The 18,364-nt window shown below is 45.8% G+C and overlaps 2 protein-coding genes across 2 annotated transcripts; one reads left to right on the forward strand and one right to left on the reverse strand.

Annotated features, from left to right (window-relative positions):
- Positions 1–3,647: 3,647 nt before the first annotated feature.
- On the forward strand, positions 3,648–7,693 carry NEFL (neurofilament light chain; the record flags this gene model as incomplete). Its single annotated transcript, XM_084302409.1, has 4 exons — positions 3,648–4,703; positions 5,088–5,212; positions 6,078–6,400; positions 7,442–7,693. The coding sequence occupies 4 exons, from the start codon at positions 3,648–3,650 to the stop codon at positions 7,609–7,611; spliced, it is 1,674 nt and encodes a 557-aa protein (XP_084158535.1). The 3' UTR covers positions 7,612–7,693.
- Positions 7,694–13,828: 6,135 nt separating this feature from the next.
- Positions 13,829–17,805, reverse strand: NEFM (neurofilament medium chain; the record flags this gene model as incomplete). The annotated part of the gene is made up of 3 exons (XM_084302137.1): positions 13,829–15,185; positions 16,404–16,528; positions 16,744–17,805. 3 exons carry the CDS (start codon positions 17,803–17,805, stop codon positions 13,829–13,831), a joined length of 2,544 nt encoding a protein of 847 aa, XP_084158263.1.
- Positions 17,806–18,364: the final 559 nt, after the last annotated feature.

An 18,364-nucleotide genomic window follows, 5' to 3' on the forward strand; every position in this document is an offset into this window, starting at 1 on the left:
CTAAAGAAATTTCTTTAGCCTCCTCATCCCTTCCCAGAAGTTTTAAAGAGAGCAGTAGCTGTAAGCAAAGGAAGCACTGTAGGGAAACTGAAATCCTTAACCTGACTTTTCTCAGCATTGAGGCTCTCGGGGGCTTCAATGAGAATTCTCTTATTCAGTTTTTACAACACACCTCTCTGTGGTAAGATCAATAAAAGGACCTATAGGGACCTCTCAGCAGAATGCATGCTTTACTGCATTCCCACAGCAGTAAAGTACTGGCACTCAGCATCGACTGCTACAGTGGACCCGTTCCAGCTCTTCCCTTTCTCCTTCAGGATTGCTGTGATCAATCTTATCACTTAAAAAAAAAAAAAAAAAAAAAAAAAAAATAATCCTTCAATAAAACATGGTGTCACAGAAAGCAAATATGTTGATTTTTGAATTTCCAGTAAATTCATCAACAACTACAGAACACTAGAAAGTAACTTTCTTAATCACACTTAATTATGTGTAATATATCTCAGCTGCCTGCTTTGCAAACATAGGTAGCAAGCATCAGCTCTCACCAGATCATTTTACATTGTAAGTTATTTACATCACAGTTAAGAAATTTTCAGAAGTGGGAGCGCCTGATTCCCCAGTCTATCAGAGTTTTGCTTTCTTGAGTAGAAAAATCTAAAAGGATAAACAATGCTGTTGCTCTTCTGACTTGGGAATGCTCAATTTCTGTGTAAATCAAAACCGAGCAGACACAGCTTATTTTATGCTTTTGAAATAAGACCAGGTGCAGATGATACACGCTTCATTCTGCCATGCACCTCAGCCCCAAACATACCTGTTAGACTTTCTGCTGGGGAAACCAACCTTGGATGCAAATAAGCAAAAGGCAAACCCCACTACATTCCAATGCATGAATCTTTTCCAGCTCAGGGAAATTCTTCACAGGCTCTGGTTTTGCATTCAAGTTATCTCCCTGTACACATAAAGCCCTAGCACAGGAGAGTCTTTGGCCCTAAACCTAAACTTCTCCTGGGTGCAGGTTAACTAAATAATATGAAGCAGAGGGAAATTTGCAAACAGTAATGTCAGAAATGTTTGCTTTTGCTTCTGCAGCACTATTATGCGACTGCACAGCAGCCACTTTTCGTATCATTAATGTCATTTCAGTATCATTCATGACAATTTACGTTATTTAGGTCAGTCAACCTAGTGGAGGTTTCCAAGGGATGAACCTTGTCTTACAATTCTGTCTAAAGTCCGTGTTACATGAAATCATGAGACTCACACCTAATTAAAACAGCAAGACAGCAGCTGTAGGTAGCTTTAGCAGATGGAAAGGGAAGTAATGCTAAGCAGCTGGGTGACTCAGCTCATCTCCAGTGACCACCTGCCTGCTTTTTTTTCCCACTGCAATCTTAAACACAGACAAGGCAAACAGCACAGACTATTTCATTCTAATTGGAAGCCAGTCTTTATCCTGTTCTTCTATTCACTACTACTTTAGAGATTTTTCTAATAAAAATATCAAGAGGCTAGATTGTGCTCTGCATTATGACAAAAAGCAACAAAAGGGAGACAAAGAGAATGGGAGAACCAGCATTAGCATTACTCTGTACCTGGAAATTTGAACTTCCAAGGTAGGATGCCTTGAGCAGTGGTTTCCCTTTCATTACAGTAAGAAAGCTTCATCCTTACTTCTGACTAACACTGAAATTCAACATTGCAGGGCTGTCTGCAGACATGCTTTCCCATCTTCCTGGCACACACTACTGGAGGAGAAGGAGGGGTTTTGCACTCATTTTATGTCTTTAAAATGATATGGGAAAGAAAATTAACAGGCTACAATTACAAACCTTATTTTCCTGTGATATAAAGCAGAGGTTATTTTAGAAGTTGAGGCATATTAATTTATTAATACGTGGCATAATAATAGATACTATTAATATTTAAACCTTATGCTCAAAATTTAATGTAGGGGAGGTTAACTAATCCATTGGCATGAAACAATAGATGCCAGTATCAATTTTTTGAGTATCCCCTAACAACTTGTATTTAGAAGCTCAATGAATCTCTGACCAAGCCTACTGGCAAATCTTCCCATCTGCTATGATGTCTACGCTACTCATTTACTTCCCTGGGTGCTCTGCAATATACACAAGCTACCTTTTTTGGGCAAAAGTCAAGAATAGCCACTCAGTTAAATCTAAAATTTATTAGCACATAAAACCATGCCTGTGCTGCTACTGTATTCTGCATATTTAATACACAAATAACAAGCATGAATGTAACTGCTACCAAATTTTTTTGAATAAATCTTGAAGCCTCACTTGCAATTCTTATGAGTTGAGAGCATTTCCATCAATCTTCATGTGAACACTTCATATTTGTAAAATAAAATCTCATCAGATTTACTGTGAGGTAGCGATGCATGTCTTTATTTGTTCTTTGCTTACTTAATTCTCTCCAGCATGAGCTCAGATGAAAAGAGCTTATACCTTTATATCTTTGATGGAAACTGCCCTTCACAGGTTAACATTCTTTATATTCAAGTACACTATGACCTGTGGAAATGACAACACACAACAGATAAAGTTGTGCCTGAGAGCACTAGACTATACAAGGAAACACGATGAAATCCACCCTGTCTTACTTTTATTAGATGATTCATATCAAGCAAGTGCATCTCTGTACCCAAAATACTTGGGTACTACTGTAATTAGTGACAGTCAGACAGCTTCATTTACATATATTACATGTATTAAGTTATCAACACCTTTTGGAGCATCCCAAAAAATGTTTTGGCAACCTTACTTTTAGATGAATCTCTATTGCAATTGGTTTTACTCAATCGGTGGCTAATAATCTGTATCATATGTAGATGCAAGGCAGCTGTCCAGTTTCAGTATCCACTGTAGTCAGGTTATGAAAGATTAAGTATTCAATCCCTGTTGCCCACATCTCAAACTTGCCTCCACAGAATTTCAAGAAATACAGAAAGCAAAGCTAGATGGCTAGACATTTACTTTTTTTCCTGCTCTAAGAGCAAACTACACCTCATATTAGTTTCTTAATTCGTGTAATTACCTGGTTATTAAGAACCATTTGTGAGGAGATACATAGCGAGCACAGCAGGAGCTTGAAGAGCATACACACCTCGTAAGAACTGCAAATAAGCTAGGGAAAAAAAAAATGCTATTTAGACATGTATTCTAAGCTTTCCGAGGTGCAGGTGAGTGTTGTAAACCCCCAGCCCCACCGATAACCCGAGCCCTCCTCAGGCCCTGGCTATGGCGGGGGTTTACAACAACCCCCTGCCACCTCCCTCAGGGGGCTTTGGGCGGGAAGGGACGACCAGGCGCAAAATGGCGCCGTGCAGCGCCCTAGGGCTAAACCTGAGGGAATCATGAAGGAATGCAGCCCCGAGGGCACCCTGCCTACCTCAAACCCACCCGAGGAGGGACAAACGAGCAGTGTGAAGCCTCGACCACAGCCCCCTCGCCTCCAACCCCCCCGCAGAGCCGCCTTGAACCAAGCGGGGCCGTCCTTCAGAGCCGCGTCCCTCCCCGTCCCCGCCTGGCTGCTGCGCCCGCCCGCCCTCCCCGACGATAAATAGGGGCCGTCGGGCGGCGCCGAGCCGCAGAGCAGTCGCTGGCCCCCCTGCAACCATGAGCTCGTACGGCTACGACCCGTTCTTCCCCTCCTACAAGCGCCGCTATGCCGACAGCTCGCGGCTCCACGTCTCCACAATGCGGAGCAGCAGCGGCGGCTACAGCTCGGGGCGCTCGGCGTATTCCAGCCTCTCGGCGCCCGTCTCCTCCGTGTCGGTTCGCCGCAGCTACGCCGCCTCCAGCGCCTCAGGCTCCCTCCTGCACTCGGTGGACAGCCTCGACCTGAGCCAGGTGGCGGCCATCAGCAACGACCTCAAGTCCATCCGCAGCCAGGAGCGGGCGCAGCTGCAGGACCTGAACGACCGCTTCGCCTGCTTCATCGAGCGGGTGCACGAGTTGGAGCAGCAGAACAAGGTGCTGGAGGCTGAGCTGCTGGTGCTGAGGCAGAAGCATGCTGAGCCATCCCGCTTCCGAGCCCTGTACGAGCAGGAGATCCGTGAGCTGCGCCTGGCTGCTGAGGAGGCGACAAGCGAGAAGCAGGCGCTGCAGGGCGAGCGGGAGAGCCTGGAGGAGACGCTGCGGGGACTGCAGGCCCGCTACGAGGAAGAGGTGCTGAGCAGGGAGGATGCTGAGGCCAGGCTGCTGGAGGTCCGCAAGGGCGCCGATGAGGCAGCGTTGGCTCGGGCCGAGCTGGAGAAGCGCGTGGACAGCCTCCTGGATGAGCTGGCCTTCCTCAAGAAGGTCCACGAGGAAGAGCTGGCCGAGCTGCAGGCTCAGATCCAGTACGCTCACCTCTCCGTCGAGATGGACGTGTCGGCCAAGCCTGACCTCTCAGCCGCGCTGCGGGACATCCGTGCCCAGTACGAGAAGCTGGCGGCCCGCAACATGCAGAACGCCGAGGAGTGGTTCCGCAGCCGCTTCACCGTCCTCAGCGAGAGCGCTGCCAAGAACACCGACGCTGTCCGTGCTGCCAAGGACGAGGTGTCCGAGAGCCGCCGTCTCCTGAAGGCCAAGACACTGGAGATCGAGGCCACCCGCGGCATGAACGAGGCGCTGGAGAAGCAGCTGCAGGAGCTGGAAGAAAAGCAGAGTGCTGATATCTCGGCACTGCAGGTGAGCACAGGCTGCATTTCAGCCCAAAGCACCGCTTGGTGCATAACGCGGGGGTGGTTTTGGGTGTACTGTGGTGAGCTGCTGTCAAAAAGGTAAATGAATGCTCCAAAAAGCATAAGGGGAAACAGCCTAGATGCTAAAATGAAGTATATTTAACCCTTGTGAATGCTTCAGTCTTTAAATAGTGGGAATTGGGTGCTTAGGGTTGTGGTAGGGTGCAGAGGGGAGGGGTGGGGAAGACCTGCTGGGGAGCGGTGTGAGGGGGCTGACAGTCTGCTGCAGCAAGGTTAAGCTGCAAGGGCTGCAGGAATGCCTTGGCAGGTGGCGTTGCTAGACTGGGAAATCCTGAGGCTTGTGCACTGTCAATGTTCTTGCTTCCAACAGGATACAATCAACAAATTAGAGAATGAGTTGCGAACCACGAAGAGTGAAATGGCTCGGTACTTAAAGGAATACCAAGACCTGCTCAATGTGAAAATGGCCCTGGACATTGAGATTGCAGCATACAGGTATGATAGGGAGGATGCTTAAATCAATCTTGGATCAGGTTCCCCTTTTTCTATAAGAGAACTGTTTTTGTTCCTCTAGCTGAAAGTGTCAGAGATAGCAGAGTTCAATCAGATTTTCTTAAATGTCTTGCATTGAAAGAAGCAGTGCTTCTAAGTAAAGCTTTCTCTAAGCAAAATCTGCACTGTGTAGCAAATACAAGTATTATAGTATGCATATACAATGCTGTACTCATAGAGCAAAGAGATCCCTGAGCCTAAAGCCTGTTTCTATGTCAGTAAAACTCCTTAAAACAGGCAGCTATGCTTTCAGAACTAGAAATCCTTACACATTTTCAACAATGGGATTTCTCTCTAATTGCTTAGCAGGAGATTACTTGTGAGTTCTTTCACAGAATAATTGCTTTTAAATAACGGTTTAATGTTTTAACCCAGATAGTGATAGAAATCATAAATGCTGAAACAGTTTCTGTGAATGCCACAGAGGGAAATACTGAAAGTGGTTAGCTGTTAAACAAGGTTTACAGCTGTAACATGGAGTTATTATGTCTGCATTGTTCTCTGGAACTTCACAGGCTACCAAAATACAGATGTATCTTTACCTGCTGTAGAAAACTAATTTTTTTTCCATTACTTCTAACAAGTACTAATTCCACAGTAATACACAATTCAAAGTTAATTTATACTAAGACAAGAATACTATTGCCATGCCATTATTCATTATGGGCTAGTATTTGCACTGTAGGTAGTATGCAGTCCCTAGGGTATGTGGCTGCTCAAAGCATAATAATGGTACACTTGTCCATAGCTGAGTTTGCCAAATACCACTGCAGCAGAGCTAAGATGCTTGCTTTTTTCTTCCTGCTAGAAAACTGCTGGAAGGTGAAGAGACCCGACTCAGCTTCACTAGCGTTGGAAGCATCACCAGTGGCTACACCCAGGCTGCCCCGACTTTTGGCAGGTCTGCATACAGTGGCCTCCAGTCCAGTTCCTACCTGATGACAACCCGTTCCTTCCCCACCTATTATTCTAGTCATGTCCAGGAAGAACAGATTGAAATAGAGGAAACAATTGAGGCTGCTAAAGCAGGAGAAGCCAAGGCAGCCCCAGCAGAGGAAGGTGAGGAGGAAGAGAAAGAAGAAGGTGAGGAGGAAGAAGCAGGAGGTGAAGAGGCTGAAGAAGAGGAGGAAGGTACTTAGTTACTTTCAAACCCCTCTCTTCCATGTTTCACCCTGCTCATATGGGATAAAACCCAGAAATCCTAGGAACTAGGCTTAATTAATAGGCTTTTCTCACTGACTATTAACAAGCATGTGAGATCAAGCATGTAGCATTTGAGCAAGTACACCTGAATTTAGAATAGAAGGTAAGGTAAATGTTTAGTGCCAGGAAGATTTTAGGACTGGTTCTAGCCCTTTGGAAACTGCTGGCTGTTTCTCATTCTTACAAAACTTAATGCAATACTTTAAAAGCAACTAATGCTGGCAGCAAGCAATATGTCTATTTCAGACATCCTTGAATGAATAGCAAGAACATCCTGAACTAAATACTAATTCCCAGAGTAGCCTAGGATAATGGGAACATCACCTGATGTCTGGATGTAAGCATTGGGTTCAGTGGACAGCAGCTCCTGTTCCCTGAGGTCTAGGTAGCTATATTGTTTTCTTCAACCAAAGTATATGCCACTTGCTGTCCCCCAATTTACTTAAACTCGCCTTTTTAAAATGTAAGAGCAATATCGTAGCTCTGAAGGCTTTAACCTAAATGTATCTGAAATGCATTGGTTACCATTGGGCTAATTGAGTTTAACATGATTAATTATAATTTTCTTAACAAAATCAGATCATAATGAAAGTACAGCTAAGAGCCAATTGAAGGATAATAGCAAGAGTCCTTCTTGAACTCAGATCTTTGGATAAGGTTTAAAGCAGTGAATCTACAATTAATCACTATTTTTCAAGACTGGTTTCTAAAAGACCTCTAAAATATTTCCCTCCCCCTGAAATTTAGAATAAACTGGCTATATAATTTTTTTTAGTCACCTTTAGAAGTCCTAGATATGTTGCTGCTTTCATATAGAAATCAGTTGCTAGAGCCGTGAAGTCTAGGTTGGCTGTCATCCAAATGGATGGAGATGAAAGGTGCAGGTATGCTGGCTTCTGTGGAATTGGGGCTAGGAACTAGTCTGAAACAGTATAGGAGATGAGAAATGTTTCTTCTCGCTTTTCAAAGGTGCGAAGGAAGAATCTGAAGAAGCCAAAGAGGGTGATGAAGAAGGGGAAGAAACAGCAGCTGAAGAAGGAGAGGAGTCTCAAGAAACTGCTGAGGAAACTGGTGAGGAAGAAAAGGAAGAGAAAGAGGCAGCAGGGAAGGAAGAGACTGAAGTGAAGAAAAAAGCTTAATTTCTAAGGCAGTCCAGCTTTCTCATCAAGTTAAACTATGATTGACTGAGCTAAAATTGCAGTCTCACATATTTAATTCAGTGACCACTGAGGTTTAAAGTTAATGATCTATGATGTTTCTCTATGCGGAGTATCAGTATGCTTGCAGAGCACCCACTGGCTTGCTCCCTGAGTGCTGCATGGTTTACACGTATGAATTCAGGGGTTATGTCCTATTTGGGTGATTCAGAATCTTAAAATTCTAAAAGGAAAAAATAAGTCATGGAATGAAAGTTATCTTTAACTTGCATTTAAAATAATCATGGAAACCTTGGGTGGGCAAAATGGAGGCTTCAATAAGTATGTGCAATAAAGCTAGTCAATAAAGTTACAGAAATGCTTACACAGATTCCTTGTAGTATGTGTCATCTGTCATTAATGCACTTACAAATGATAAAGTGGGGTATTGCACTCATCTTCCAAGCCTGTTGAATGATTCTGTCCCAGGCTGATACACTGGAGCACTGACATCTGGATAAAGCAATAAGGGCATTTGTTTGTGCTGTGGATGCATGTTCACAGGAAATTTTAATTATAAAAATACACTGCAATCTGAATGGGCTGTTAGCTTTGGTTTTGCTAGTCTTGTATGAACAAACTCTTTTGCCTTATGGAAAAATTCTAATTAATATACAAACTGATACTGGTGAAAAAACACTGGGTAGGTTCAGTGATGAAAGGGGAAAATGACTGCTGATAAGGTTTGGAACAAGGTCTGTCTTAACACATTGTTGTAGTTTCTTTGTTTTTAAAAGATGGGGGGTGTGGCAGTCTCTGACAATTGAGTGTGAGCTGTCTTCCCCCAGACTGCTGTCTTAAGTTCTATCACTATGGACTTGAGGCTCATTCTCTACTGATAATTTATCAGGGCCTTTTAAGGTTTTCAATATGGACCGAAGAAAAGTCTCACAAAGTGTGATCAGGCACAAAATAGGAACAGCTCACAGCAGCAAAGCCTGGCAATTCTGAAAGAAATGCCAAGCCTGAGCCTATTTATTTTCAGTTAGCTAAAGTTGATGCCTATAACTTAACCTTGTGCTAAGACTGCAAATTAAAGACACGTTTAGCTAGATGGATTTTTACATAAGATTCTAGGGTACCTTTTAATTTTCTATGCTGACTTCCTGACATTGGCTGATTTGCATTGGCTCTCCTCAATGACTATTTTCAGAGAGAAGTATTTTATACAAATTTAGGGATATTCCAAAAGCATGTACTGCTGCTTAAAGAGTTATAAAGGAGGTGGATGAGGTAAGTGCTGAAGGCAATTCTTTCCTTCTGTGATCCCATGAAAAAGAGCAGGAGAAAGGAAGTCTTTGGCAAAACTGTTCAGGAGACAGAGCTTTGTACTCGTATGGGGTAATTCAGTAACTTGTTTTCAGGGAGTCCAGACAGCATTTCTAAATACTGTTTGTTTATTTGTTTTTATTTTTTCTTCCTATTTTTTGTATTTTTGATGCTTTTGAGAACCAGAAGGCAAGTAAGCAAATCATACCCCTTTTTCTTCAACAATCTCTTTTAAGCCTTTCTTCCACACCTCCCCTCTGCTTTCCATAGAGGCTTTTCCACCTCTATGGAGAAGAGTTTTCTGTGTTTATGCAGACTCACCAGGCAGATGTGGGTGTCCCCCCAGCAGGTACTTTTGGTGCAATGGACAAGAAACCCAGCTGTGCCACTGGCATCAAGCTTTGCAGAGGTGGCAGAGCTGCTCCTTTCAGTATGTGACATCCCCAGCTCTAACGCAACACAAGGTGGAGTGCAGGAGATGGCACTTGGAAATTCGCCAAAGTGCCCTATCAGAAAATGCTTAGCGTGGCACTTTAGGAAGAGAGAAGCTGCTCCTGCAGAGCAAAAAGCATGCTATGTGCCAGATCAGAGCTCATCACAGCCATTAAAGCCAAACCACAGTTAAAATAGATCAGCATATATTAAAACCACTGCCCCTATCCTCCCATTCTCCAAGCACTATGCCTCCTGACTTTGCAATATCTGATTTTTCTTCCTATCTCATGTCTTCTCCTGCAGATGAACCTTTTCTTCACTTAGTCATTTGCATCCCTTTCACTTCTGGGAAGCGACACAGCTTGCGGCTTTCCAAATCTTGGCAGCCAGGCTGCTAAGGGATGCTCTCAAACCAGCACAGTCAGAGGGACACCAGAAAACACAGTCCTCCCTGCAGTGTGTCTCGGCCCGATCCCCGCTCCCTGCGTTATTTTTAATGCATTGCAGCTAAAGGAGAGATTTCACGACTCTTGTGGGAAATGTGTGAGTCACAGCCGTGGCAGTGAGCTGCAGAGGGTTACAAACTGTAGGGGCCATCCAGCCTGATTTGTTACCCCCAGTCCTGCCCAGCTCCTGAGGGAAACTGGAGAGAAAGAGGGTGGAAGCATGCGTCTGTGTGCCGAGATGCTCTTGGGGTTGTGGAGATCCTGCTGGCAACACTTGCTTTACCTCAGAAAATCCAGGAGCTGGCTTTGACGCAATGCAGTAAAAGCAGGCAGAGGGAGACACGGTAGAAACTTTAACCCAAGTTGCAGCTGCGAGTAAAGCAGCAAGTCTGTCCTTCCTCTGGCCTTCAGGCAGATGGGGTCTGCATCAGGCCGAGATCTTGTCAGTGGGAAGACAAACACAAGGAGGTCCTAAGAGCCTTTCTTCTCCACACGCACTCCCCTTCTACCTGGCAAGAGGAAAAGTTTTACAGGTATAATACCCAGATTCTAAGAATTAACTTTTTGGTAACTGAATAATTGACAATTCATCATTTTCTGCATTCCTGGCTTAACTGAGGGTGGTTCTGTCCCGAACAGAGAAGGGAAAAGCCCGCTAGTGCATGGTAAAAGCACAGACCCTGATGTGTGGAGAAAATTCTAGTGCCTGACTCAGCACCCTGGCAAACGCAACCTATTTCTGTTTTATAACACTTCCGATTTTGTTTCTGCCTGGATTTTAGCTCTGGGATGCTGAAAATGTCTTAATCATAGCTCCTTCAACTTGATAAGGCACAAAATTCCCATTTTAGAGCCTTCCAGTTCCTGAAGTCACAGGGGGTCTTGATGGCCCCCCGTAAGTCAAACACATAGATCTTCACAGATAGCTTCCATTAATTGTTGTTTTTCCTTTTGCAGAGTCTTTTGTACTGATTAATGTACTCCTGTGTCTGAAAATAATTAATCCCTTCAGTGGTTATGCACAGTCTCAAGAAATAATTGGTGCAGAACAGGCAAATAACATACTATTTATGCATCTCTGCCCTGGAATTATGCTATCTTTTGAAAATGTTTGATTGCAGATGTCAGTAGACAAAACCTCTTGGCAAAATTAAATATTAACCAGATCTTATAGTTTTATAAATATTTAGAAATGTGCTAACTGGTTGCTTATTTCTCTTAGGATTTGACGGAAACATTTGCAGTGGGAAATAGACCAAACTAAAAATAATAATAATTAAAAAAAATGTATGTTAAAGCATACAGAGAAAAGAAGTGCAGTTGTGGATAATAACTAAAGGCTGAAATATGCTTTGTGTGGAAAAGGGGAGGAAGAGAGTATTTTGTAATATGCCAATGAGTAGCCCATGAGTTTGCCTTACTTCAATGGCTGTCATTTCTTTCTGTAAAACTCTGGTCTCTTGGCAGCATTTAGCAACACAAACATTAATTTCTAGGTTTTGTCCTTGTACCTGTCTCCTACCAGAACTGAAAAGAAAGCATAACTTAAAGTCAGTTTGGGATCCCACCTGCACCTGTGTAAGCACACGTTAGCAACATGTTCTCAAGTTTCTCATTGATGTCAAAATTTAATTAATCGTACAAGGTGACCCTTCTTTGTCCTGATGCTGAAGATGCCCAACTTTTTGTGCTGAGGGGTAGCCCATTGGCTTCACAATTCATGACATTTTAGCAGATTCTGGCAGCAGTGATGGCAGGTGAGTGGGTCTGGGCTCGTTAACATTTTATTCATAAAGGTATAGTTATTTTTACATCCATATATGCATGTAACTTTCACAAATAAGCTTGCTACAGAGAAGCTGCCATTTAATTTACTTACTTTGCTTTAATTAAACGTCACTCAAGCAGCAATCTGTTGAGCACAGCTTTCCATTATTGATATCAGCAGGAGAAACATTCATTACTTTGCTACACAAAGGCATTCGCATTTATTTGAAAGACTTATCTGCTGTGGAGTTTTTACATTTTCTCCAGTGAAGAACATGAGTAACCCTTCCAATTAAAATCTACTTGATCTTCAATTATTGATAGGGCAAAGAATTGGAAAGCTTATGCAAAGCATGGATTTTGATCAGACCCTCTATTAGTCAACAGCTTTCAGAACAGTTCATACACCAAACCCAGGCAGCTGAACAAAAAAAAAAGATTTGCATTTCTTTGCTATTTATGGCATGTAAAGCAGTAGAAGCAGTCTTTGTTTTCCTTTTAAAATGCAATTGAAATAAACACAGTCTTAATCCTACAATAAGACATTATTACCCTAGCGTCAGGGACCTTCTGTTTTTCTGTTTGTGTCAGCTACCTCAATTTAATTTCCATGGATTGGGATTTTAATGGGCCTTTTTACCTGGCTTTCTTCTTAATGAAGCCAACCTGCAAATGGTAGTAGACATAGGCCGGCATTTAGAAGGCCTTTCTATTGGAAATTATATAAAAACAAAAAGGCTTTAATTTGATTTTATTTCTCAGTCATACCAGGTGTAATCTGAACTCTACTTAGCCTCAGTTCAGGCTCTGGAACGGTTTCCTTTCTAAAGTTATTTTAAGATGGACAAATATGTAAAAAATGAGTCAGGGATATTTTTGATGCCCAACCCAATGTCATCTCTGGGACAGTTCCCCTTTTTCTAGGAAATTATTTGCCCTCAATTTTGAAATTTTGTGTTTAAAGACAGATTTCCTTGTGGATCATTTGAGATGGGGAGGTGATGAGAAGGACGTTCCCACAAAATTAAGGTAGGAAAGGAAAAAATAAAAGCGGCTACCTACTACCTTTTGATGAATACATAGTGTCGGGGCTGAGATGATTTAAGTGAGCAAAGACCCATTAAGTCACAAATGTGTGTCACAGAAGATACCGTGACCACTTCTGGTTAACAGGTATGATACTGTCTCATGAAAGTCAAGGAATGATCTGGAAATTACCCCATCTTTAAGGCTTTCCTTAAGCATTGAGACCAGTATGCAGAGCCAGCCCAACACTTTCACAAGTAATACAAGCAGGATTGCTCAGACAAGCAGAGCTAGCAGCACATGGCTTAGAGACCCCTTCCCCTATTAGGGAGAGGGACTGCAACCCCTCCAAGCACCAAAAGGCCAACCCCTAGAATCCAATAGATCCCGCTTTTCTCTAGAAACCAGGGCATATGGCTCATATTTGCTTAAACCAGCTCAAATATTAGTATTACGTAACCATGGTATAGGAATTTGTTTTCTTAATGAGGAAATGCAGAGAAGGAAAAGCTCGAGTGCCTTTTCAACCCCCCACCCTGTTGGTCAGTACAAATACCTTATTTGAGGGAAGGGTTTGAGTTTGAAGAGAATCACCAGACAAGTCATGTTTTCAGTATTGACCTTTATTGAGCAAGAACTGCTGTGACGGTTTTACATCAAACAACAAAAGGTTGCGTACTGTGCATGTCGACTAGGTTCTCCCATGAGCAAAAGTCCACCCTAATTGCACCAGTGAGGTAAACATAATTATTTATAAGTAGCTTTTTTTTTTTTAAGGCTAGGAGAGTTCTGGTTCTCATGAATATTCTAGTACTGTTTTCTGTTTGTTTTTGGCTCAGTTGGTTCTTTGCATAATACATCTTAAGTCGTTCCTCAGATATGTCCCTCCAACAGCTCAGGAAATTCAAAAGCTTCCTTTGCACATTTCATCTCATGCACTATTATTAGTATTTTTTTTTTTTTTATTTTTATTTTTTATTTTAGTTCCCCAAGCTCTGTGGAGGGAGTACATCTTGAGCCTGCATGCATTCCCCCCCCCTCCCCTATATTGCACAAAAAAGTAAAATACTGTGTGTCTGGAGCCTCCATGAGAGAACCCATTCTGCTTTAAAGCCGTCACTCACATGCATTTTGCAGCTGTCATATGGCTTAACCTTTTGCACCGACCCAAGCTCTTTAATTTTTTTTTTTTTTAATTTAGCTATAATTTATTTAATTCACTCTTTAATCTCTTTTACTACAGCATGTGAAGTAACTTTCTCCACTTTCTTGGTGGACACTAATTTCTCCTCAAAGCTTTCTTCGTGTTCCTCTACCTTCTGAGTGACTGTCACAGACTTCGTGATGTATGTGGTTGTACTGTCCCCTCCTTCACTAATGATTTTCTCTGCTTTTTTGGTTACTACGATTTTCTCACCCTTATCGTCAACTGGACTCACGTCTAGGCCATTGGTGACCACCCCCTTGTCTTCCTCCTCCTCTTTGGATTCCTCCTTCTTCTCCTCCACCTCCCCATTCACTGCAATGTCTTCTTTCCTGGACTCCTTGGAGGCCTCGACCTCCGCACTAACTTTTGTTACCTTTGTGACGGTGACGGTCTCCTCCACCACGGCCTTCTCGTCTTTGACTGGGGAAGCTGGCTTCTCCGGAGAGCGGGGCTTCTCTGGGGTCGCCGGCTTTTCTGGAGAGCGAGGCTTCTCCGGGGTTGCTGGTTTTTCTGGAGAGCGGGGCTTCTCCGGGCTCGCTGGCTTCTCTGGGGTCACTGCTTTCTCCGGGGTCGCAGGCTTCTCTGGGCTTGCAGGCTTTTCTGGGGTGGCGGGCTTCTCCGGTGTTGCAGGCTTCTCCGGGGAGGTTACCTTTGGTGTGGCTGGCTTCTCTGGAGATGCCGCTTTCTCTTCCTCCTTGGCTGCCTTCTCGGCACCTTTCTCCACTTTCTGTTCCTTTACTGCTTCTGCAGCAGGTTCTTTCTGGACTCCCTTGGCCGGCTCGGTTACAGGGGATTTAGGGGGAGATTTAGGGGGTGACTTTGCGGGAGGTGTTTTGACCTTCTCGACCTTCGCTTCTACCTCTTCAGCTTTGCCCTTGGCCTCAGCTTCTTCCTCCTCTTCCTCAGCCTCCTCCCCTTCTTCCTTTTCCTCTATCTCTTCTTTTTCAGAGCCTCCTTCTTCTGCTGCGTCAGATTTCGCAGCTTCTTCTTCCTCTGCCTCTTCCTCCTTCTCCTCTTCCTCAGGTGCAGCTGCCTGTTCTGCGGCCGCCTTCTCAGAAACAGCTTCTTCCTCTGCAGCTTCTTCTGCCTTCTCCTCCTCCTGTTCTTCTTGCTGGGCCTTCGCTGCCATTTCTTCTGCAATAGCTGCTAGGGCATCTTCCATTTCAGACTTCTCATCCTCTACTTTTGTCTCTTCAATGATTTCTTCTACGAATTTGTGCTGGACCTTCAGCTTTGGTGGTTCGATTTTTGTTTTCTGTATTTTGGTTGATGCTATTGTGACAGATGGTTGTCTGTGTGTGAATATGGGCCCAGTAATGCTTCCAGAGAAGGCACTGAATCTTGTCTCTTCACCCTCCAGCAGCTTCCTAAAGGAGTCAGGAGCAAGAAAAACAGTGAGCACAATAAACCCAACATAAGGGGCAGCTATTAGAATATCTCCCTCTGTCAGCAGGATGAAAACAGTTTTGCAGAATATGCTAGAGCTGATCAGCACAATCCATCGCTCACAGCCTGAGTTCTGCTTTCCTCAAATCAGCTCTTTCAGTAAATTCATATTCAGCAAACACCTTCTGGCTTGCCTTGCGTGTGGCAAACATGCAACCGATCGGCCATAGGTGGTAATTCATCTTTAGCATCAAGAACTCAAGCTGATCAGCTGCCTGGGCTGCATTATGACTCAGGTGAACTGAGAACTGAATGCAGCCAAAGGTCCCAAACTGAATATTGTCTCTTTCAAAGCCAGCTAGAGCACGGCTCTAGTGCAGTAGTCTGGGCATCCACCCTTCAAGAAGAAGGTTTCAGAGACTTTGGTTTATTCAAGTGATCTTTGGCAGCAAACAGCTATAGACCCTAGGGAACCTGTGTTTGTCTGAACAGCCTCAGGAATTTAAAGGGATTTGAAGATGCTTTCTATGTTGACTTTTCTTGTATTCAGAGGCATGTTTTTCATCTAAGCCTGTGACCCAGAAAAATCAGTGGTTCTGATTAGAGTTCTGAAGTGATGCAAAAGAGCCTAAAAAAGTCTGCCAGGTGATGGCAATAGCAAGCAGTTTTCCTGCTCTAGATTAGAGTGGATGCCAGAGGAAAGTTGAGCAAGAAAAGCAAAAGTGTTTGTGACAAGCAGATTCAGTCCCTGCCTGAAACCGTGATCAAGCAAGCACACCGTCTCTCTCAAGTGATAAAAGGGAATTCAGATGACAAGCACCACTTGCTTGGCATATGCAAAGCAAGCAGGAGTTAAAAATAAGCTTGTCTTTTGCTTCGTCTTCTGCTTTTGTAAACAAGGGCAGAATGCAGCACCAGGGTGCCACTGCACTGAGTCACACCATCCTGGTGTCACCGAGCGCACCGGGAGCTTCGCCACTCATTACCAGCAAGCTGGTCCCCAGTGAGCTCTGCCTCCTTACTGCAGCCCTTCCAGGGTCTGCCTAGATTTGGAGAGGCTTGCAGTAATTTAGTCAAGCTCTAATTTGAGTTGTGTTCACTGCATGCAGCTATTTCTCATCCGTGGTACGGCTTCTCAGAGCAGCAGCATCTGCAGTGCTATTAATATTCCAGACATGTCTGCAACGACCCTACTGTACCTGTACGCAGCAATTTCAATATCCAGGGCCATCTTGACATTGAGGAGATCCTGGTATTCCCTCAGGTGACGTGCCATTTCCCACTTGGTTCCCCTAAGCTCATTTTCCAGCTGATGAATTGTGTCCTGCAGCGGAGACAAGAAAGCCCCTGTGACAAAGCCACACACGCTGAGAGCAAAAGAAGTTCAGGACTGACTTTTAGGAACATGCTGACAGGACCCCAGACCCCACAGACCCCCCCCTCCTCACCAGCACCGACCCCGCACCACACTCAGCACCCAGAAGGTGGCTCCATCTCCCCACAACACCCCCACCCCGCCATCCCCAGCCCCCCCGGCACCTGGTAGGTGGTGAGGTCGTTGTTGTGGCGCTCCTCGATGTCACTCAGCTGCCTCTCCAGTGACTCCTTGGTGCCACGCACCGACTCCAGCTCGATGCTCTTGGACTGCAGCTGCCTCCGGTACTCGGCGATCTCCTCCTTGGCGGAGCGGATGGCCTCCTTGTTCTGCTCGGCCGCCTCCGTCAGCTTGGCGTAGCGGCACTTGAACCACTCCTCGGCCTGGTGCATGTTGTGGTCGGACTGGCACTCCAGCTGGGCACGGATCTCCTTCAGCGCCGTGGTGAGGTCAGTCTTCAGGTAGTCCTTCCTCTCCACCGTGGCGTGGGACGCCTGCAGCTGCGCCAGCAGCTCAGCCACCTCCTCCTCGTGGTTGCCCCTCAGGAAGGCCACCTCGTCCTGCAGCGACTGCACCTTCTTGTCCAGCTCCGCCCGCATGAGCGAGGCCTCCTCCATCTCCTTGCGCAGGGCGCGGATGGTGGCCTCCGTCTCGTCACGCAGCCTCGCCTCGTCCTCGAAGCGCTCCCGCAGGCGCTGGATGTCCTCCTCGATGTGCTCCGAGTCCAGCTGGATCTGCGCCTTCTCGTGGCTCACCTGCTCCAGGGCTCCTCGCAGCTCCCGCAGCTCCTGCTCGTAGGCATCGCCCAGCTGCGCCCTGCCAGCGTGCTTCTGCCGCAGGGCCGCCAGCTCCGCTTCGATCTCCTTGTTCTGCTGCTCCAGGTAGTGCACCTTCTCGATGTAGCCGGCGAAGCGGTCATTGAGCCCCTGCAGCTGCTCCTTCTCGTTGGAGCGGCTCAGCTTCAGCTCGGCCGCCCCGTTGAGCAGCGACGACTGGCTCACGTCGAGGCTGTCGGCAGAGCTCAGCACCGTGGAGCCGTAGGGGGCTCGGGAGGCTCCGAGGTTGGGGCGCTTGTAGGAGGACGACACGGTGCTGCCGGAGCCCCTCGACCACGACTGCGAGCGAAAGCCGCTGGACGGGGAGGCGCTGGCACGGCTGTAGGTGGCCCGGGTCTCGGTCACCCGCCGGTACGAGGGGTTGCCCAAGGGCTCCATCGTGTAGCTCATGGCTGGGGACACTCCGGGGGCAACACGGCGCTGCTCCGCCGCCCGCCGCCCCTTATAAAGCCCCGGCGGCACAACGTGGCCAGGGGGGGCGGCCTCCCCCCGGCCCTTCCCCTGCTCCGCCTCCCCGGCTCCTCCCCTCCCTCCCTCGCCTCCCCCCTGCCCCGGCTCCCCCCTTCCCTCCCCGGCTCCCCCCTTCGCTCCCCAGCCCCTGCTCCCCGCTCCCGACCCCCCCCAAATCCCTGCTGCCCCCTCCCCGCTGCGCCCCTGCCCCCGTCCCCATTCCCCTGCGCCCCCGCTCCCCCTTCCCCTCCCCCGGCTCCCTTCTCCCCCTCCCTTACATCGCCGCTCTTTCTCTTCTTTTTCTCTTTTCCTTTTTCCCCTTTCATTTCTTTTCTTTATTTCCTCTCTTTACTTTCATTTTCCGTTCTTTTCTTTCCTTTTCCTTTCCTTTCTTTCCTTTTCATTTCTTTTGTTTCATTTTGCTTTTCCTTTATTTTTTTCCCTTTTCTTTCTTTTCTTTCTTTCATTTTCATTTCTTTTATTCTATTTCCCTTTCCCT

Source organism: Netta rufina (genome assembly GCF_964035555.1).
Source record: "Netta rufina genome assembly, chromosome: 27".
Classification (NCBI taxonomy): Eukaryota; Metazoa; Chordata; class Aves; order Anseriformes; family Anatidae; genus Netta; species Netta rufina.